Source organism: Malaclemys terrapin, chromosome 1, assembly GCF_027887155.1.
Source record: "Malaclemys terrapin pileata isolate rMalTer1 chromosome 1, rMalTer1.hap1, whole genome shotgun sequence".
Taxonomy (NCBI): domain Eukaryota; kingdom Metazoa; phylum Chordata; order Testudines; family Emydidae; genus Malaclemys; species Malaclemys terrapin.
Window position 1 is genome coordinate 353,374,935 of NC_071505.1, and position 23,500 is coordinate 353,398,434.

At 43.0% G+C, this 23,500-nt stretch overlaps 1 protein-coding gene and 1 pseudogene across 1 annotated transcript; one reads left to right on the forward strand and one right to left on the reverse strand.

Annotated features, from left to right (window-relative positions):
• Positions 1–2,432: 2,432 nt before the first annotated feature.
• LOC128847808 (olfactory receptor 52M1-like) lies at positions 2,433–3,407 on the forward strand. The gene has a single exon (XM_054047557.1). It carries the CDS (start codon positions 2,433–2,435, stop codon positions 3,405–3,407), a length of 975 nt encoding a protein of 324 aa, XP_053903532.1.
• A 10,297-nt stretch (positions 3,408–13,704) lies between these two features.
• Positions 13,705–14,652, reverse strand: LOC128830302 (olfactory receptor 52R1-like; annotated as a pseudogene).
• Between the last annotated feature and the right edge of the window lie 8,848 nt (positions 14,653–23,500).

A 23,500-nucleotide genomic window follows, 5' to 3' on the forward strand; every position in this document is an offset into this window, starting at 1 on the left:
ACACCTACTCCTGAACAGATATTGCTGTCTGCATTCTGTTAGCAATACTGCACCCCAACATGTTTTCAGGCACCCAGGGACCAGGATCCCCACACCTTGTTAGGACACCTATGAATGACATCATAAGATTTAAAGGTACTGAAAGGGGGAGTGACCAGACACAAACAGGGACTTTACATGTACTTCCTCCGCCGTGGACAGTGTCCAAGTCTCTCGTAGTAAGCTCAGGAGGAGGCTGTGATGTTTCACTCTATATGTTTATGGAAATATGCTTATGAGTGTAAATCTGACATAACTGGAATAGGCTTTATGCTAGATATGCCATGTAACATAGCTTTGCAAAGGTTATGATCTACTGAATATATTCATCCTATTTGTATGCATGTATCGTTTTTATATCTGAAGTTATAAGTGTGGGCTCTATGCTTGTATTTAAAGTGTTTGCGGTAGGAAACACATAAGAAAGGTTTGGCCAACATGTCATGAAGGTATTATTCAAGTCATTGGGAGCACTTAACTAACAATGGACTTTGGGAGACACCAATCCACATCTGAGCTTTCCTGGGAATGTTCAGACTAACATGTAAACAATGGCATCGGCCTGCAAAAAGCTGAATCAATCATGGACATGTGACTTGCCCAGGTGGCTACAAACTCCATTTTGTTGCTGTGACTTTGCACAGAAGAACAAAGGGGTTTCTGCCCACAAGAGAGAGAATATAAAAGGCCCTGGAAGCCTCTCCATTTTGTCTTCAGCTCGCTCAAGAGATTGCCTCTCCACCCCAAAGAGATGCCTGAAAGAAACTGGAACAAAGGACAGTAACTATGGGGGTATGAATGATTGCTGGACCCCGGCCATAAACTACAACGTTGGTCTGAAAAGGATTGGACCTAGTCTCGGAAGGAGTCCAGTCTGTGAAAGAAGCTTATTGGAACATCTCTGAGGGTGAGATTTCATCTGTACTCACTTTCCTAGTGTATTAGGCTTAGACTTGCGTGTAACTTACTTTGTTCTGTCTGTTATTACTTGAAACCACTGAAATCCTCAGAGGTAGTCTCAGTACGTCAGGTGACAGTGCCAAGGGGGCTTCTCTGACCGAACCCATCACAAACGCATCTCCTTTTACTGCAACATTAACAAGTTCTCTTTCTCCCTCTTGGAATTGGCCCAAAACTTTTCTAGAATTTCTTTTGTTCTTAATATACTTACTAGCTTCCTTTTTATGATCCTTAGGCCTGAGAAGCGTACATTTTTCACAGATGTCTTTAACTTTCCTTTTCAGTTTTCATATTTTCTGATTTGTATTACTTGTCATATGTTTCTCCTTTTCCCTCTTTCTTATATATGCTTTTTCCTATCTAATGGCTGCCTTCAGTTGGCCACACAATTGGGTTTTTAGCAAAAATTATCCACTTTCTTGTCTCTGGAATTATTAAACAAACTCTTCTTAAATAACTACTGATTTTTCCTCCCAATCATTTTGCTGATAATTTGCCTCAGCTTTGGGGAATTAGCCCCTTTGAAGCACTAAGTGTCTATAGATGTTACTGGTTGGGAACTGGTCTCTGTTTCTCAACTTGAATGTAATCAGTTCCATTCTGTTATTTTGTTCTCCTTTATCATACTTCATTGTCTCTTCTCTAAACTAAATAGGCCCAGACTCTACAGTCTATATGCATGTGGCAGCTTCCCCTATTCTCATAGACTGTCTCAGAAACCCCCTCTCCATCTGCTATATCCATTATAGAGACTGGGTGGCCAAACTGAGTGCATATCCAGAGCAGGTTATTCTCCATCCCATTACTTAGGCAACCAAACATTGCCTTTGCTTTGGCCACGCTGTGAATGAGCAGCTGTTTCCATGGAGCTGCTATCAATTATGCCCAGCTCTTTTCCCTAAGGTGTGTTCTATTTGGGATGTTTCCCCTTAGCCAATGTCCTGGCAAAGATTTCTTTTTTTCACTACTGTCAGATTTTGAGCAACTGGGTGAATGGGGAACTCCTTTCAGTATGGACTCTCTAGTCTGAGTTTCATTGTATTAAGGAACAATAAGGGTTAACCAGTATCCACACTCGTGTTTCCTGCTGGTGCCTTTCAAGGTTTTCCACACCACGATGTGTAGGAATTATTGATGCACGAAGCACCATAACATGTGGAATTGGCCTTAGTAGTGTCAGTTGTTCATGATTTGTTTATCTGAATAATTCAAACTTCACTTTTCAGTGTACGCAGAGTAAGCAAGCGGCTTCACCCAAGGGAACAGCTTCCAGTAGCGCACTCAGTATCCCGTACTAACATTGTCTCTCTATCCAGGCATGAATAACGCGACCATCATGCCAGAATCTGGGCACATACAGGAAGTCAGGGCAACGTGTGGTGCATTCATGAGACAACTTTCTGCCTCAGAGTTGGACAATTCTCCCGTATTCCATGTCAGATTCCAACACAACTGACTACACCAACCCCTCCAACTTCATCCTGCTGGGCATTCCTGGCCTAGAGGCAGCCCATGTCTGGATCTCCATCCCCTTCTTCACCATGTACACCATAGCCATCTTGGGGAACTTCACCATCCTGTTCATCGTAAAGATAGAGCCGAGCCTCCATGGGCCCATGTACTATTTCCTCTGCATGCTGGCCGTCACCGACCTGGTCCTGTCCACATCCATCCTCCCGAAAATGCTGGCAATCTTCTGGTTCAATTCCAGGGAGATAAATTTCAGTGCCTGTCTCACACAGATGTACTTCATTCACTGCTTTACAGTGGTAGAATCTGGGATCTTTGTGGCCATGGCTTTTGATCGCTACGTGGCCATCTGTGATCCCCTGAGACATTCCTCCACCCTGACAAACCGTGTCATAGCCAAGATCAGCATAGTTGTGGTGCTGCGCGGGGCAATACTCATAGTCCCCAAACCCTTCCTGGCAAGGCAATTGCCATATTGCAGAACCAACATCATCGCGCACTCATACTGCGAACACATGGCTGTGGTGAAACTGGCCTGTGCTGACATCCGCATCAGTAGTTACTATGGCCTCTTTGTGGCATTCAATGTGGCCAGTCTGGATTTGTTTTTTATCACTATGTCCTATATTCAGATCCTGAGGGCCATATTCAGGCTACCAACAAAGCACGCCCGGCTCAAGACTTTTCGGACATGCAGCTCCCACCTGTGTGTCATTTCAGCCTCTTACATCCCATCTCTCTTCTCCTTCCTCACACACCGGTTTGGCCAGAATGTGGCCCTGCATTTCCATGTTCTCATGGCCAACGTGTATCTCCTGGTGCCTCCCATGCTGAACCCCATCATCTATGGGGTGAGGACCAAACAGATCCGGAACAGTCTGCTCCGGCTATTTACTCCTCCTCTTCCACCAAGGCAGAAGGATAAACCCCAGCATTAGCTGGGAAGGTGAGATGCTGGGCAGAGGCCGGGGTGGCTTCGGTATCTCACAGGGAGGGAGACAAACAGCGCAGCTTCTATTCATTCGATATTTACACACGTAAATAGCACCTCATTGCCCAGGGGCTGAATTTGAACAGTGAAGCTGAGTCTTACATACGCTCTGCATGATGCTTTTTGTCACTATATCTGGAATACTGTGTCCAGTTTTGGGCCCCACACTACAAGAAGGATGTGGAAAAATTGGAAAGAGTCCAGAGGAGGGCAACAAAAATGTTTAGGGGGCTGGAGCACATGACTTATGAGGACAGACTGAGGGAACTGGGATTGTTTAGTCTGCAGAAGAAAAGAATGAGGGGGGATTTGATAGCTGCTTTCAACTACCTGAAAGGGGGTTCCAAAGAGGATGGATCTAGACTGTTCTCCGTGGTACCTGATGACAGTACAAGGAGCAATGGTCTCAAGTTGCAGTTGGGGAGGTTTAGGTTGGATATTAGGAAAAACTTTTTCACTAGGAGGGTGGTGAAGCACTGGAATGTGTTACCTAGGGAGGTGGTGGACTCTCCTTCCTTAGAGGTTTTAAAGGTCAGGCTTGACAAACTCCTGGCTGGGATGATTTAGTTGGGGATTGGTTGTGCTTTGAGCAGGGGGTTGGACTAGATGACCTCCTGAGGTCCCTTCCAACCCTGATATTCTATGATTCTATGATCTAGAAGCTCTTTACCTACGCTGCTAGGTAACATTATCACTATGTCATGGAGGGACTGAGCCAAGCAGCAGTAAAGTGATTAGCCCAGGGCAACACAATGAGTCAATGGCAGAGGTGAGAATGGGTACTGGAAGTCTTGACCCCGCCCGCACCATTTTTATAGCCATGAACGGGCATTGCTCCGCTAAGTTGTATTAGATGCAGTGAGGCTATTTTTGTGTTGTGATCAGTGGAGTTGCCGTCCTCCTTAAACAGGAGGAATTTATTAAAGAAACAGTTACAAAGTACAGCCACACAGCTCACACTTCAGCTTTGTCATTCTTGTTTGCCAGGGACCAAACACTGCCTAGAACTGTACACAGTGATAGAGGCTCAAGAATGTGCTTTTAGGAACCAAATCAGTGCAAGGTGTGACTTGTAGGCCCTGATTAGGGCCTTTTAGTAGCAGTATATTACACATAATAAAAAATAATCTCCATTTAATGCATGGAGAGGCTGTGCCCAACGTCACCCTACGAATCCCTGGCAGAGCTGGGACTCTTCACTCCCAGCTCACTGGTCTCTGCTGATACTTTCTCTCTAGTTAAATGGCTTCGTTCCAAATCCTCAGCTGGTGTGAATGGGTGCAGCCCCACTGGGATCAGGGGAAATCCCCTGAAATAGATAAACCAATGGAGTGACAGCACCAGGTCTCTTTGCTCCTGCGTGGACTGTACAAGCCAGATCTGAGAGAGACTAAATCCTTCCTGCTGCCTCAGTTTCCCGATCTTTTAAAGGGGGATATCTACTGGGAGTTTGTGAAGAACTTGTCATTGGTATCCATGTGTCACCATGCTTCAGTGGAACACAGCTGAGGATGACAAATTTGGGACAAATTGCTGAGAAATAGGGCAGACTCACCCCCGTTAGATTGTACCAAACCAGTAACAAACTTAAACTTCGGTGTCACCACACTGCTTAACTGGAAGCAAAAAAAGTGACATCTCATTAGGCACACAACCCCTGGATCACCATCCGGACACGGGACTCCAGGACGAGAGGACAGTGAAAACAAATTTCACCACATATAGGATCTTTCTCATCTCAAGAGCTCAGCCACATAGCCAGGCCAGTATATAACTCAGATCTTACCCAAGGATCACGCTGCTGCCAATCCGTTAGTAACTAAAAACTAAAGAGTTAATAATAAAAGAAAAGCAGAAGAGATTTAAATGGCAAATGAATTTAAAAATACAATTAGGAAGGCCAAAAAAGAATTTGAGGAACAGTTAGCAAAAGACTCAAAAGTAATTGCAAAATTTCTTTCAGTACATCAGAAGCAGGAAGCCTGCTAAACAATCAGTGGGGCCACTGGACGATCAAGTTACTAAAGGAGCACTCAAAGACAATAAGGCCATTGCAGAGAAACTAAATTAATTCTTTGCATTGGTCTTCATGGCTGAGGATGTGAGGGAGATTCCCAAACCGGAGCCATTCTTTGTAGGTGACAGATCTGAGGAACTGTCCCAGATTGAGGTATCATTAGGGGAGGTTTCGGAACAAATTGATAAATTAAATAGCAATAAGTCACCAGGACGAGATGGTATTCACATAAGACTTCTGAAGGAATGTGAAATTGCAGAACTACTAACTGTAGTCAGTAACCTATCATTTAAGTCAGCTTCTGTACCAAATGAGTGGAGGATATTTAATGTTGATAAATGCAAAGTAATACACATTGGAAAGCAGAATCCCAACTATACATATACAATGATGTGGTCTAAATTAGCTGTTACCATTCAAGAAAGAGATCTTGGAGTCATTGTAGATAATTCTCTGAAAACATCCATTCAATGTGCAGTGGCAGTTAAAAAAGCAAACAGAATGCTGGGAATAATTAAGAAAGAGATAGATAATAGGACAGAAATTATCATATTGCCTCTATATAAATCTATGGTACAACCACATCTTGAATACCGTGTGCAGATGTGGTCGCCCCATCTCAAAAAAGATATATTGGAATTGGAAGAGGTTCGCAAAAAGGGAAACGAAAATAATTAGGAGTATGGAACGACTTCCATATCAGAAGAGATTAATAAGATTGTGACTTTTCAGCTTGGAAAAGAGATGGCTAAGGGGAGATATGATTGAGGTCTATAAAATCATGACTGGTGTAGAGAAAGTAGATAAAGAAGTGTTGTTTACTACTTCTCATAACACAAGAACTAGGGGTCACCGAATGAAATTAATAGGAAGCAGGTTTAAAACAAATAAAAGGAGGTATTTCTTCACACAGCACACAGTCAACCTGTGGAACTCCTTGCCAGAAGATGTTGTGAAGGCCAAGACCATAACAGGGTTCAAAAAAGAGCTAGTTAAATTCATGGAGGATAGATCCATCAATGGCTATTAGCCAGGATGGGCAGGGATTGTGTCTCTTGCCTCTGTTTGCCAGAAGCTGGGAATGGGTGAAAGGGGATGGATCACTTGATGATTACCTGTTCTGATCATTCCCTCTGGAGCACTGGGCACTGTTGGAAGTCAGGATACTAGGCTAGATGGACCTTTGGTCAGAACCAGTATGGCTGTTCTGATGTTCTTATGGTTAATATATCAGATATATCCAAGTGAATTTTTCAGTTAGCTGTGATGGAATAAACTACTAGCTTCCAAAAGTTTCTCTGGAGTCATCCAAAGAGCGTGGGGGTCATCAGTCCTCCTGAGGTCTCTTATTTGAGAGCTTCCTTGATAGAAATCCAGATCAGAGAAGTGAAGCAGGAAATGAAGACAAGGTGGGGATGTCTCAGGGGTCGTTTCATATCCTCTGCCCTCTGCATGGAATTTTACTGTCCCAAACAAAGCCCACAGCCCAGGTGCCTGGTAAATTACTGGCCCAAGAGAGAGTCCAGGGTAACATGAGCATATCACATGTCCTTATGTGCTTTTTTACAGAGGTGTGTTTCTTCTATGTCCCATCGTGAGAGCTAAGTTTTCTTGATGGGCAACCGACACAACTATCTGGCCTTATCCATTTGAGTAGTGTTACCCAGGAACACAACCCATGTGTAAGATGCCACTACATCGCCAATAACCCTAACTGCACACACAAACAACAAAAATGTATTATTAATACTATTATTATACCCCAACCATGAAATTAAAATTGTGTGGTACTACATATATGTATATTTTTCAAAGGGTATAAACTTTAATTTTGTTGGAACAAAATAAAAATAATAAAAACTAGTCATGTGTCACACAAAATACAACACAGGACAACACACATGACATACAGGACAAACTTACAATTAAAAACAAATTGTGCCAGAATTCTATTTATAATTGTACAAAATAAGGCAAACAAAAATAAAAAATAAAAAGGATAAACATGTAAACAAGTTATTACCTTATGTAAAACTTTTAATAAAAACTGATAAAATCATATTAATATTTGCCAAATGTGGTGTATACATTTAGTAACAAAGAATTTTGCATTACTTTATATTCAACTTTATTTTAAAACTCTGCTACCTGGAAATAAGGAAAGCCCATGTTCTAAATATTAGCTAGTGGTTAGGATTAGAAGCAGTGTGTGCATTTCTTTTGCTTGGCAACCATATCTTCAAGAAAGTTAGGAATAATTCCAGCTGTTTCATTCCTGAAGGGTTAAAGTAATTAATTTACTGGATTTGTATAAAGTAAAGTTGTTACTTTGTTTTCTCTTTGTTTCTTGTTTTGTTCTGTTTTCGATTGCTTCATCTTTTGAAGGTGTCTGTAAAAATTGTAACTTAACTTTTAACACAGAGAGGGAGTCAAAGTGAGGACAGGTGGGGAAAGGCGGGGCATGGGAGGCGAAGAGCCACCTAGTGGTAAAGAGAAACATAGCAAACTGAAAAATCAAAATGAAGAACTTGGGAATTACTTCCTGTGGGGTATCCTCAAGCCCTTTCACCCCCCTCTGGGGAAGAGCTGAGAAAGGAAAAGAAATCCGCTCTTGCTACCAGCTAACTAAGAAACATGTGCTCAAACATCTTAAGACACAGAAATCCAATCAGGTTCTTTAAAAAAGGTAATTTTTTAAAAAAAGAAGAGGAAAGAAAATACATCTGGAACTCAGGCTGTTGCTAGATTTTAAAGAGCAACTGCAGGAATTAAGCACCAAGAATAGCTTTTTGGGGTCCAGCTTAAAGATTACCAAGCAAAACAAAACAAAAGTACCTGGGGTTAGCACAGAGACATCCACAAACCAAAACAAACAAAAAAGATCCCTAATTGTGTCTATCTAACATTACCTATGCTACTTACATATCTGGGGTTCCAAATGAGTAGTTTCTAGGCATGATGCTGATGATTTCCCATACCTGGCTCAAACCTTACAGACTGTTGCTGCCTTGTCTCTCCAGACCAGAGAACAAAGACACACACACACAGACATTTTTTCCCAATTTGAAAGGGTACAGCTACCCTATTGGTTCCCCTGGTCAGGTGCCAAATCATTTTAAGCTTACCTCTTAATCCTTTACAGGTAAGGCAATTTGGATACAGCTGCTAAGGAGGATTCTATAGCTAACTGAATGATTGGGCAGTTACACAAGGGTGCTACCCTCCTCACCTATCACAGCCCATTACTAAATGAAGAGGGAAAAACAATAACAGAAAATGTGGAAATGGCAGAGGTGTTTAATGACTTCATTTTTTCATCAAGAAGGTAGATAGTGTTTGGATGGCTAACATAGTGAATGCCAGTGAAAATAGGGTAGGTCCAAATGCTAAAATAGGGAAAGAACCATTTAAAAATTACTTTGACAAATGTCTTCAAGTCACCAGGGCCTGATTAAATGCATCCTAGAATACTCAAGGAACTGACTAAGGAGATATGTGAGCCATTAGCTATTATCTTTGAAAAGGCATGGAAGATGGGGGAGATTCCAGAAGACTGGAAAAAAGCACATATAGTGCCCATGTATAAAAAGGGAAATAAAGGCAACCCAGGCAATGATGGACCAGTCAGCTTAACTTCTGTACCAGGTAAGATAATGGAGCAGATAATAAAAGAATCAATTGGAAAAGATCTAGAAGATAATATGGTGATAAGTAATAGTTAGCATCGATTTGTCAAGAACAAATAAGGTCAAACCAACCTGATAGTTTTCTTTGACAGCATAACAAGCCTTGTGGTTGGGGGAAGGTTGTAGATGTGGTATATCTAGACTTTAGTAAGGCTTTTGATACAGTCTTGCATGACCTTCACATTAACAAACTAGGGAAATACAACCTAGACGGAGCTAATATATGGTGGGTGAATAACTGGTTGGATAACTGCTCCCAGAGAGTAGTTATTAGTGGTTCACAGTCAGGCTGGAAGGTTAAGCACTGGAATAAATTGCCTAGGGAGGTTGTAGAATCGTTGGATGTTTTTAATAGCAGGTTAGACAAACACCTGTCAGGGATGGTCTAGAAGATGGTGCTGGTCCTGCCATGAGTTCAGGGGACTGGACTTGATGACCTCTTGAGGTCCCTTCCAGTCCTATGATTCTGTGCTCCAAAGCAGCACCCTGCCCCCATATTTACCATGGTGATAGGATTATGATCATGCCAGGTATCATTGCAAAAGTTATGACTTGCTGAATATGACTACCCTATTTGTGTGCATATGTCATTTTGTACCTAAACTTATGAATATTAACTATATACCAATATTTCAAATGTATTTAAGGTAATGGCCCATTAAGAAACACAATAGGCCTTAGAAGCTTAGAGCTAATCTACACTGCCAACAGTAAAGTGCTGCTGGCATAGCTCCCAGCGCTCTTACAATGCCTACCCTCTCTATTCCCTCTTCTGGGTTCCATTCCTTCCATGTCCACCCCTCTGCAGAGAAGATGAACAAACTATTTATTGACAGATGCCTCTGCCCCAGCCTCCTTCTGCTAAGTACAAGGGACCTGAACAAAGAGTACAGGAAAAGGCAGCCCAAAGACATAAGGCTACAGATGGTTCATTCAATCGAATGAGAGATAATGGGGTTTCCACCCATCTGGGTTTTACCTGGACAGTCTGCTTTTTGGCTTCTGTATCTAGGTGCCAATTAGGGCTGTCAACCAGAAAATCCAGTTCAAAAGGGGGACCTGGCAGTGTCCAGTTACTGCAGGGCAGAGGGAGTAGTCGGGTCATAAACAAATGGCAGCCTCTGATTAGCCGGGGCCACCTCCTACCTTCAGGCAGGCTCCTTATCAGGCTGGAGCAGCTCCCGTCTCAGCCTTGGAGCTCAGGGAGGCCAGCTGGGCAGAGTGCCATTTAGAGGGGATGGGGGGGTTAACCCCTCCTAAGTTTTCTACCTGAGGTTTGTGCACAGAGCACACCCTAGCCCCAGAGAGAACTCTTAACTGCAATACAGTTGTTATGCTTATAAGAAGCACACAGGATCTTTTTCAGGGAAAAAGGCAATACACTGCATTTATTGAAAATACATCAATTATCCTGTGCATTCAATCACACACACGCACACACACACTGTCCTGCCAGTCTATGTACTGCTACCAGTCAAGAGTCTGGAACAATCTAGTGGCCAGCTAGACCATGGGTAGGTAGGAGCCGAGTTCTGTCATTCGCGACATGATGCTCAGGGGAAGTGCAGGACGAACCCAAAGTTTCATGGCAAGGCACCCTGTTAATATAGCAATCTTCCTTCATTGGGACCAATGAGTTTTGCATCGTCATGCTGTAATCAATCACCATTTGACGAGTGTTTGTTTTCTTAAATTGTCCTTCTCATCCTTTATCTTGTTCTTTCATTAAGTTTCTCAGGGAGTTATCCCATGCTGGTTTTGATCACAGCTATCTTGTCCTCATTGATAGGTGCCTGAATCATCTTTAGAGTCGTCAATCTTCCCTCCTCTGACATTTCAATAGGGGCATGTTGCAGCCTCTTGGTGCCCTTGTGTCTGTCTCCAGCTCCTCCCTACAACATCTGGTTCAGCAACGGCCTTCACACTTATCTCTTAACACACACATTCCTCATTCACACAGAAACCAGAATTAATTTACACAGAACATTTTGAACAGGAACATCACGTTGCAATGCAAAAGAAAACAATCATGGCATTCTTTTACTTATTTTAGAATGCTAAACCTACAACAAAATGATGACCGTCAAAGGTCTGTTACTGCCTTGAAATCAACCCAGACACAGATTCTGACTGATGCATCTTTACCAAATGGCTCATTAAGCCATTTCTTTCTGCTATTCAAAAAGGGTGGCTGGCAGGATATGGTCAAATTATACATCAATACATTTAATACATGCTACATTATTCTTTTATTATTCTTTATCTTTCATTCTAAATGATACAAAATATAAACATAAAATCCTACTACTCCACAGTTTGAGTGTGATATGTGATAAATTATCTGCTGCTTTCAACTTCTGCCTTTGGGGCAGTGTGTTTGTTTGTAAATAAGGGCAGGTAAACAATGACACTTGTCATTAATTAAATTAAGAGTCATTAGATAATCATGAAAACATTGCCAGGCACTCCCATTAAAAGATAGGAATAAATGCTGAGAATGGATGTAAGTAAATGGTCATTCCCCACAGGGATCTGTCCTGGGACCAGTCCTATTCAACATATTCATAGATGATCTGGAAAAAGAGGTAAACAGGTAAGTGGCAAATTTCACAGATGATAAAAAAATACTCAAAATAATTAAATCCAAAGCAGACTGTGAAGAGTTGTAAAGGGATTTCAAAAAATGGGTGACCAGGCAACACAAAGGCAGATAGTCTCTAAGGTGCCACAAGTACTCCTGTTCTAACAAATTTATTAGAGCATAAGCTTTCGTGGACTACAGCCCACGTCTTCAGATGCATAACCGAAGAAGTGGGCTGTAGTCCACGAAAGCTTATGCTCTAATAAATTTGTTAGTCTCTAAGGTGCCACAAGTATTCCTGTTCTTTTTGCGGATACAGACTAACACGGCTGCTACTCTGAAACAAAAGCAGATGAAATTCATTGCTGATAAATGCAAAGTAATGCGCATGATGATATATAATTACAACTATACATACAAAATGATGGGGTCTAAACTAGATGTCACGATTCAAGAAAGAGATTTTTGAGTCATGTGGATAGTTCTCTGCAAACAGCCACTCAATGTGCAGTGACAGTCAAAAAAGGTAACAGAAAAGGATAGATAATAAGATAGCAAATATCATTTTCCCTGTATATAAAACCATGGTACACTCACATCTTGAATACTGCATGGAGATCTGGTCGCCCCATCTCTCTAAAAAAAACCCCAACATATTGGAACTGGAAAAGATACAGAGAAGGGCAACAGAAATGTTTAGGGGTATGGAATAGCTTCCGTATGAGGAGAGATTAATAAGACTGGGACTTTTCAGCTTGGAAGAGAGATCACTAAGGGGGGTATGAGAGAGGTCTATAAAATCATGAATGGTGTGGAAAAGCTGAATAAAGAAATGTTATTTACTCTTTCACATAGCACAAGAACTAGGGTTTGGCCAACGAAATTAATAGGCAGCAGATTTAAAACAAACAAAAGAAAGTATTTATTCACAGTCAACCTGCGAAACTCTTTGCCAGGAGATGTTGTGAAGGCCAAAACTATAATAGAGTTCCAATAAGAACTAAATAATTCCATGCAGGATAGATCCACATATTAGCCAAGTTGGGCAGGGATGGTGTCCCTAGCCTCCATTTGCCAGAAGCTGGAAATGGGAGACCGGGCAGGAATCACTTGATGATTGCCTGTTCTGTTCATTGCCTTGGAAGCACCTGGCACTGGCTACTATCTGAAGACACGATACTGAGCTAGATGGACCATTGGTCTTACCCATTATGGCTCTTCTGATGTTCCTAAACAGTCCCCAGTTGTGTCTGCCTCTTGCTGTAACCTAGTACACCCTACATGCCTCCTAGCACTAAGATAGAACCCAGGGGTCCTGATGCTGTCTCTCTCTACACAGAGCTTGTAAAGAAGTTTGAATATAGATTTAAATATTAAACTAACAAGAATCCCTTAACTGACTTGCCACAAGATGTCAGAGCATGCTAGCATTAGAGCTGAGTGGGTCTAATATTTATTTAATTTTCTTTCTTTTATACAGGAATTAGTTATATTGCCTGTTCAGCTAATTTCTGCTAGAAAACTAGAGTTTTCAAGCACCTAAATAGCCCCTAGAATCACAGTTAAGGTTGCCACACCTAAAAAAATCTGAAACCCTTCCAGCTGGAGATGGGGGGGAGGGAGATAGAAATGATCCAGTGTCTGACAGAGGGAGGGAAATAGAGGAGCAAGCAATAGGGACAGGACCTTGGGGGAAGAGGTGGGACAGGGGCCTTGCCTTGGCACAAGAGGTGGTAAAGGGGTAGGGTTTTGGGGTTCAGTTAAAAGCAATTAGAACCCAGTGATTTCCACATTGACCAGTTCCCCAGTTTGTCACACTGACAAAGCACGCAAGGTCAGGAAAGGGTTTAATGTCTCTCTGACTAGCCGGTCAGTGATTCAGGGAAGGGGTCCCAGCACCACATCACCAGTCAGCTCTGCACGGAGCTCAGTCTGAGAGCCAGAGCACCAGGAGAAAAAATTAGGTCCCTTTATGAGTAAAGAGCTGGAGCAGCCTGTCCCAGATCTGTTTGGTTCTCACCCCATAGATGATGGGGTTTAGCATGGGGGGCACCAGGAGGTACATGTTGGCCACAAGAACATGGAAATGCAGGGCGACATTTTGGCCAAACCGAAGTGTGACGTAGGAGAAGAGAGCTGGGATGTAAGATGCTAAAATGACACAGAGGTGGGAGGCACAGGTCTGAAAAGTCTTGAGGTGGGCATCCTTTGTCGGGAGGCTGAAAATGGCCCTGAGGATCTGAATATAGGACATGGTGATAAAAAACACATCGAGACCGGTCACAGAAAGTGCCACAGAGAGGCTGTAGTAACTACTGACCTGGATGTCGGCACAAGCCAAATTCACCACTGCTATATGCTGGCAGTACAAGTGGGGAATGATGTTGGTTCTGCAATATGGCCACTGCCTTGCCAGGAACGGATGAGGCAGCATGAGAATGGCACTGCGCAACAAAACCGCAAGGCCGATCTTGGCTACGACAGCATTTGTCAGGATGGTGGAATGTCTCAGGGGATCACAGATGGCCATGTAGCGATTTAAGGCCATGGCCACAAAGATCCCAGACTCCACTGCTGAGAAGCAGTGGATGATGTACATCTGGGTGAGACAGGCACTGAAATTGATCGCCCTGGAATTGAACTAGAAGATTGCCAGCATTTTGGGCAGGATGGACGTGGACATGACCAGGTCATTGACAGCCAGCATGCAGAGGAAATAGTAAATGGGGCCATGGAAGCTCAGCTCTATCTTCACAATGAAAAGGATGGTGAAGTTCCCCAAGATGACTATGAGGTACATGGTACAGAAGGGGATGGAGATCCAGACATGGACCACCTCCAGGCCAGGAATGCCCAGCAGGATGAATGTGGAGGTGTTGGTATAGTCAGTTGTGTTGGAATCTGACATGGAGTAGAATGGTATCTCCTGCATGTACCATACGTTCCTCTGTCTTCCTGTATGTGCCCAGGGTCTAGGATGATTGTCACAGTAGAAATACCTGGTTGGAAAGAAAATGTCCATGTGCGAGAATACCTGCACTACTGGGGGCTGTTCTCATGAGAGTGAAAAACTGACATTTTCATTACTCGGATAACAGTATTAATGTTGGAGAAAATGTAGATGTGTTCAAGTAATAGTTTTGTTCTCCATTTGGAAAGAAGCAGCATGATTTACTCATATAAGATGGGGATGAAATAATTTCCTGTATATTAGCTGTCAAGTAGGATGTTAAACAACATCTACCGTAGAACCTTAGAGTTATGAACTGATCAATCACACATCTCCTCAGAACCAGATGTACACAATCAGGCAGCAGCAGAAGTAAAACAAACAAACAAAAAAAGCAAATGCAGGACATTAATTTGTTAAATGTAAAGTGTTAACAAAACAAAGAGAAAGTTTAAAAAAAATCTTTGACAAGGTTTGGATATAGTGGAAAAGATGGTATGTGATTTGTCCACACAAAACTCTAGGAATAAAATTAATGCCAGTCAACAAAAAAATTAATGGCAAACTGGCCTTGCCATCCTTTAATGAGAGTACACATTTAGTTTATCAAGGGAACTGAGCAGATGCAATAAACTCTGATTTCTCAAAGGCATTTGATTTAGTAGGGGGAAACATTCAGATTAAAATGAACATTCTACGATATCAGGACAAAACATGTAAAATGGACTAATAACTGGCAAACTGTCAGATCTCAGAAAGCTGTTGTCAATGGGCCACTGTCAGCAAATCGGGCTGTTTCTAGAGGGGTGCTGCAGGGATCAGTTCTAGGCCCGATGCAATACGATATTTTCATGAATGATCTCGAAGTAAATAGAAAATTACTTCAGATAAAATTTGCAGTCAATCCAAAGACAGCCAGAGTGCTTACAATGAGGCAGCAAGGGAAGGCATTCAGATTGTTCTGTAGCATTTGGTGAGCTGGGCCCATGCAAACAAAATATTTCAATACAATCAAATGCAAAGTTATCTTCTCAGAGCAGCGAATGCAGCCTGAATCACAGACTGGGGCACTGTATTGTGGAATGCAGGGACCCTGAAAAGGATTTTGGGGGCCACTGTGGACAACCAACTCATCGTAATCTCCCAGTGCAATGCTGTGGCCAGAAGGGCTGATGTGATCCTTGGATGCATAAAGAGGGGAGTGGTGAGTTGGAGCAGCAGAAGGATTTTACCTCTGCACATGACATTGGTGAAACCAACTGTGTCCAGTCCCAGGGTCTACTTTGCAAAAAGGATGTTGAAAAATTGGAATGGGTTCAGAAAGTAGCCATAAAAATTATTCAAAGCCATAGAAAGTGTCAGACAGAGAGAGACTTAAAGAGCTTAATCTATTTAATTTATCAAAAAGACAATCAAGCAAAAGCTTTCATGGGGAGAAAATCATACATAATAACAGGCTCTGTGATGTAGCGGGGAAATGCAGAGCAAGGGCCAATGGCTGGTAGCTCAAGCTAGACATATTTTAGCTGGAAATAAGGGTCAAATTTTTATCACTGAGAGTGATTAACCATTGGAACAAACTGCAAAGGCAAGTGGTGAATTCTCCAACTCCACATGTCTGCAGGTGCTCATAAACAGGGAAGAATTAGTAGGGGAAGCAAAAGTGGATGAGAACCTGGGAGGCAGTGACCATGAGATGGTCGAGTTCAGGATCCTGACACAAGGAAGAAAGGAGAGCAGCAGAATGCAGACCCTGGACTTCAGAAAAGCAGACTTTGACTCCCTCAGGGAACAGATGGGCAGGATCCCCTGGGAGAATAACATGAAGAGCAAAGGGGTCCAGGAGAGCTGGCTGTATTTTAAAGAATCCTTATTGTGGTTGCAGGAACAAACCATCCCAACGTGTAGAAAGAACAGTAAATATGGCAGGCGACCAGCTTGGCTTAACAGTGAAATCCTTGCTGACCTTCAATGCAAAAAAGAAGCTTACAAGAAGTGGAAGATTGGACAAATGACCAGGGAGGAGTATAAAAATATCACTCAGACATGCAAAGTGAAATCAGGAAGGCCAAATCGCACTTGGAGTTGCAGCAAGCAAGAGATGTTAAGAGTAACAAGAAGGGTTTCTTCAGGTATGTTAGCAACAAGAAGAAAGTCAAGGAAAGTGTAGGCCCCTTACTGAATGGGGGAGGCAACCTAGTGACAGAGGATGTGGAAAAAGAAAAAGCTAAAGTACTCAATGATTTTTTTGCCTCTGTCTTCACAACCAACATCAGCTCCCAGACTGCTGGACTGGGCAGCACAGTATGGGGAGGAGGTGAGCAGCCCTCCATGGAGAAAGAAGTGGTTTGGGACTATTTAGAAAAACTGTATGAGCACAAATCCATGGGGCCGGATGCGCTGCATCTGAGGGTGCTAAAGGCTGTGATTACGGAGCTAATGCCCATTATCTTTGAAAACTCATGGCGATTGGGGGAGGTCCCGGATGACTGGAAAAAGGCTAATGTAGTGCCCATCTTTAAAAAAGGGAAGGAGGAGGATCCGGGGAACTACAGGCCAGTCAGCCTCACCTCAGTCCCTGGAAAAATCATGGAGTAGGTCCTCAAGGAATCAATTATGACACACTTAGAGGAGAGGAAAGTGATCAGGAACAGTCAGCATGGATTCACGAAGGGGAAGTCATGCCTGACTAACCTAATTGCCGTCTATGATGAGATAACTGGCTCTGTGGATGAGGGGAAAGCAGTGGATGTGTTATTCCTTGACTTTAGCAAAGCTTTTGATACGGTCTCCCACAGTATTCTTGCCACCAAGTTAAAGAAGAATGGGCTGGATGAATGGACTGTAAGGTGGATAGAAAGCTGGCTAGATTGTCGGGCTCAACGGGTAGTGATCAATGGCTCCATGTCTAGTTGGCAGCCGGTTTCAAGCAGAGTGCCCCAAGGGTCGGTCCTGGGGCCAGTTTTGTTTAATATCTTTATTAATGATCTGGAGGATGGTGTGGACTGCACTCTCAGCAAGTTTGCAGATGACACTAAACTGGGAGGCGTGGTAGATATGCTGGAGGGTAGGGATCAGATACAGAGGGACCTAGACAAATTAGAGGATTGGGCCAAAGAAAACCTGATGAGGTTCAACAAGGACAAGTGCAGAGTCCTGCACTTAGGACGGAAGAATCCTATGCACTGCTATAGACTAGGGACCGAATGGCTAGGTAGCAGTTCTACAGAAAAGGACCTAGGGGTCACAGTGGATGAGAAGCTGGATATGAGTCAACAGTGTGCTCTTGTTGCCAAGAAGGTTAACGGCATTTAGGGCTATATAAGTAGGGGCATAGCCAGCAGTTCGAGGAACGTGATCGTTCCCCTTTATCCGACATTGATGAGGCCTCATCTGGAGTACTGTGTCCAGTTTTGGGCCCCACACTACAAGAAGGATGTGGAAATATTGGAAAGAGTCAAGCGGAGGGCAACAAAAATGATTAAGGGTCTGGAGCACATGACTTATGAGGCGAGGCTGAGGGAACTGGGATTGTTTAGTCTCCAGAAGAGAAGAATGAGGGGGGATTTGATAGCTGCTTTCATCTACCTGAGAGGGGGTTCCAAAGAGGATGGAGCTCGGCTGTTCTCAGTGATGGCAGATGACAGAACAAGGAGCAATGGTCTCAAGTTGCAGTGGGGGAGGTCTCGGTTGTATATTTGGAAACACTATTTCACTAGGAGGGTGGTGACTCACTGGAATGCTTTTCTAGGGAGGTGGTGGAATCTCCTTCCTTGGAGGTTTTTAAGGCCTGGCTTGAGAAAGCCCTGGGTGGGATGATTTAGTGTGGGATTGGTCCTGCTTTGAGCAGGGGGTTGGTCTAGATGACCTCCTGAGGTCCCTTCCAACTCTGATATTCTATGATTCTAGATCCAGACTGGATGCTTTTCTGGAAGATCTGCTTGAGGGTTTGTCTACACTTGAAAGCTACAGCGGCAGTGCTGTAGCACTTCTGTGTAAATAGTACTCACATCAACAGCAGGGGTTCTCTAGTCAGTGTAGGCAGTCAACCTCCCCGAGAGCTGACAGCTAGGTCAAGGGAAGCATTCTTCCATTGACCTCATGCTGTGTTCTCCGGGGTTAGGTTGATATATATACACATCTCTCAGAGGTGTGGATTTATGTCCTTTTTTAAAGAAAAGGAAAATGCAGTTTTGGGTTGCATTAATAGAGGCATAGCATTCAAGTCACGGAAGGTGATAGTATTCCTCTACTCAGCACTGGTTAGGCTTCAGCTGGACTACTTGGTCCATTTTTGGTCACCAATGTATAGGAAGCATGTACAGAAACTGGAAAGGACCCAGATGTGAGAGACAAAATGATCCATGTGATGGAATACAAGCCATATGACCAAAGGCTGAAGGAACTGGGCATGCTGAATTTGAAAAAGAGGAGACCGAGGAGGGGACATAACGGTCTTCAGATACTTGAAAGGCTGCCATAAAAAAGGTGGAGAAAGGTTGTTCCGTCTTACTACAGTGGGCAGAACAAGAGTCCATTGATTCAAACCAGAGCATAGCAGATTTAGATGAAATCTCAGGATAAACTTTGTAACTGAAACAACACTAGGACAATGGAAGCAATGCATCAGGAGGTTGTGAAAGCTCCTTCCCTGGAATTTTTCCAAAGGAGGATGGATAGTCATCTATCTTGAATGGTTTAGACATGACAAATCTGCATCTTGGCAGAGGTTAGAATACCGGACCCGCACGGTCCCTTCTCACCCTGTTGCTCTATGGTCCTATAATGTGAAATCCTATTGTAGACCAGGCAATAGTTAAACACAAGTTATGGAGCTCAATACAGGGGTAACTGGGTGAAATCTAATGGCTTATGTCCTACAGGAGGTCAGGCTGGATGATCTAGTTATCCCTTCTGGCCTTAATTTCTATGAATCTATTGATAAAGTAATAGATCAGGCATTTATATTTACTGTGTCTCACACAAACAAGGGAACATTAGATTAGCCATGTAGGTAGTACTGGTGGCTCCAACTTCAATTAGGAGACTTTATTCTCACTTGCTTATAAGTTTGAAAAACTGTAAGCGTTTGTACTGAAATTTCCCACACTGGGTTTCTGCTTCAGGCTGGATTGTTTCTTGAAAGTTTCAGGCATAACAATTCAGCCAACTTCTCAAATGAAGCTAGGAGAAAAGATGTCTTGCAGATGTGGAAAAATTCTGATAATTGTTCCAGTGAGAAGTCCTAGCACTTACATGCTTTCCAGCAGATAAAAGTCAGGCGATAGCTCCCTCCCCCCACCCCATTATCAGCCAGAACCCTTAAATGCAAGAGGAGGAGGCGAGAGTCTCTGTGAAGTAACACAGCTGTTAGCTCCTTTATTCAGTTCTTATTCCACGGGGGTGGGGGGGGGTTGCCTAAGTGGAGCCTGAGCAAAGTACAGGCTATGGCCTCAGATTTTTTATTTGTATTGTATACATCTACCAATACCTTTCATCCTGAAGGATCCACTGTGCCAATGAAAAGCAGCCACATTGGGGCTAGAGACCAAGAGCTGGGATGGGCATAGATGCACAGAAAAGAGGGACATTTTGAGTAGTGAGAGTGGAGCAAACTCATCCCCTGTGGTGTTTAATGGCTGTGCAGAGCAGAAAGGACCACAGACTTACTCTCTATCCCATCACACACATGTTGCATTGGAAAAAACAACGAGGAGTCCTTGTGGCACCTTGGAGACTAACACATTTATTTGGACATAAGCTTTCATGGGCTAACACCCACTTCATCAGATGTATAGAGTGAAAAATACGGTAAGCAGAATGCAACAGAGGGTCCTGTGGCACCTTTGAGACTAACAGAAGTATTGGGAGCATAAGCTTTCGTGGGTAAGAACCTCACTTCTTCAGATGCAAGTAATGGAAATCTCCAGAGGCAGGTATAAATCAGTGTGGAGATAACGAGGTTAGTTCAATCAGGGAGGGTAAGGTGCTCTGCTAGCAGTTGAGGTGTGAACACCAAGGGAGGAGAAACTGCTTCTGTAGTTGGATAGCCATTCACAGTCTTTGTTTAATCCTGATCTGATGGTGTCAAATTTGCAAATGAAACAAAAGGAACAGTTAAAATTCATATGGCTAATATAATGTTATGGAGGTTAAACTATGGAAGGAATGTGCATTTTCCCAGGAAGTGTGCAGTGTATAGTGGAGAAGGGGTAAAGGAAATACAGACAAAACATAGCACTTAATTAAAATACTATTAGGGCTCTGAAAGGAGCCACAATAGGTTATGCTTTCTTTTTCAGATCAGTGTGTTTTGGAGCAGGAGATGAAAGTGGAAAGTAATCAGAACTCTGGTAGAAGTGGAATGTGTCCCTTTTAAGTCTCTGAGCTGCTGATAGCTTTGGAACCAAAAGCAAGCCAGAAAGCCTCTGTGTGGATGCAAATTACCTAGATGTGTATGGGAATGCAAAATGCTCAACTAGGAGGCCAGCACCTGTGTAATAGCTACCATGGTACTTGGAAATGGAACAGCATCTAAGGTGGGCCCCACAAGCCCTGTGGGAATAATGAGAAGGGGTGGAGCTCACTGGGAATCAATGGTGGGGTGTGTGAAATGGTGTAAATCCAGAGAAGATGTTTTGATGTGCCCCTCCTTAATGGCCATGGAGGAGCACACCCAATGGCCCATGGCAAGGGGTGTGGACAATTGGGTGTTCTGTGTATGAGGTGTTTTGCTGGGAATGTATATATTACTAGGAAGCACAGTTACACCAGCCCATAACCAAACTACACACTGCTATCTGAACTTTGGTGCACAAATGGATCTGTGAATCTGATTGTTGTGAATAATCGAACCAGTGCATACGACCTGATTCCATACCAAGCGGTTAAATTGGTTTGGACAATAACTTATTTCTCTGTGGACATTCAATGGACTTATGATATGGACAAAAGCATGCAATCAAAATCACAGTCTGCCTGTTTATAGGCCTTCTCTCACTATGACAGTCTAAGGCCTTGTTCTTAGGCTAAGGCCTTTAGCTAAACAGAAAGGACAGCTATAAGCTGGGAAACGAATAGTCACATCCTCACCAGTCACACTGAAATAAGGCAATTTTGGCTGTTAAAAAGGTGAGCCAATCTATCACCTCCAGGGAAAGGGAAGAGCCTAGAAGATGTAAAAGGAAACTTAGTCTGATAGCATCCTGTCTGGCAAGAACTCACTTCTCAATAGCTGGGATGTGAAATCCTCATTTCTGTATTGTTCTAACACTGTAGTCTCCACTTCCCTATTGATTGTCTGTATAATCTCTAAAAAAAATCTCTGAAACCTGTATAATCTCTGTCTGGTTCTGTGATTGTTTCTGTCTGCTGTTGTCAAGGCTGCTTCCCCACTCTGAACTTTAGGGTACAAATGTGGGGGCCTGCATGAAAACTTCTAAGCTTAACTACCAGCTTAGATCTGGTCCGCTGCCACCACTCCCAATGTGCTAATTCCCTTCCCTGGGTAGCCTTGAGAGACTCTTCACCAATTCCCTGGTGAATACAGATCCAAACCCCTTGGATCTTAAAACAAGGAGAAATTAACCATCCCCCTCCTTCCTCCCACCAAGTCCTGGTGGATCAAGATCCAACCCCCTTGGATCTAAAAACAAGGAAAAATCAATAAGGGTCTTAAAAAGAAGGCTTTTAATTAAAGAAAAAGTTAAAAATCATCTCTGTAAAATCAGGATGGGAAATAACTTTACAGGGTAATCAAACTTAAAGAGCCCAGAGGACCCCCCTCTAGCCTTAGGTTCAAAGTTACAGCAAACAGAGGTAAATACCCTAGTAAAAGGTACATTTACAAGTTGAGAAAACAAACATAAAACTAACACGCCTTGTCTGGCTGTTGACTTACAAGTTTGAAATATGAGAGACTTGTTCAGAAAGATGTGGAGAGCCTGGATTGATGTCTGGTCCCTCTTAGTCCCAAGAGCGAACTCCCCCAAAAACAAAGAGGACAAACAAAAAGCCTTCCCCCCACCAAGATTTGAAAGTATCATGTCCCCTTATTGGTCCTTTGGGTCAGGTGTCTGCCAGGTTACCTGAGCTTCTTAACCCTTTACAGGTAAAAGGATTTTGGAGTCTCTGGCCAGGGAGGATTTTATAGTATTACCCTTTCCTTTATAGTTATGACAGCTGTATCATTAATTTTGTTGGGTGTAAGCCAATTAAGGGGGTGGGATATGAAAGGTTAGATAATCATGTTACAATATGTTCGGATTGGTTAGATAAATTTCAGTAAAACGATTGGTTAAGGTATAGCTAAGCAGAACTCAAGTTTTACTATATTGTCTGCAATCAGGAAGTAAGAGGGGAATGGGAACGGGGAATGGGGGTGGGGAAATTGGATTCATGTTTTGCTAAGGGGAATAAATGGGAACAGGGACACAGGCAAGGCTCTGTGGCATCAGAGCTGGGAAGGGGGCACTGAGGAAGGAAATTGGAATCATTGATTGCTGGAAGTTCATCCCAATAAACATTGAATTGTTTGCACCTTTGGACTTCGTGTATTGCTGCTCTCTGTTCATACGAGAAGGACCCGGGAATGGGAGGGTGAATGGATAAGCCCTTTAACTACTAACAAAAACACTAACCCAGGAACCAAACCCTGCAACAATCCCCGTTGCCAACTCTGTCCACATATCTATTCAGGGGACACTATCATAGGACCTAATTACATCAGCCACGCCTAATCACATCACCTGCACATCTAGCAATGTGATATATGCCATAATGTGTCAGCAATGCCCCTCTGCCATGT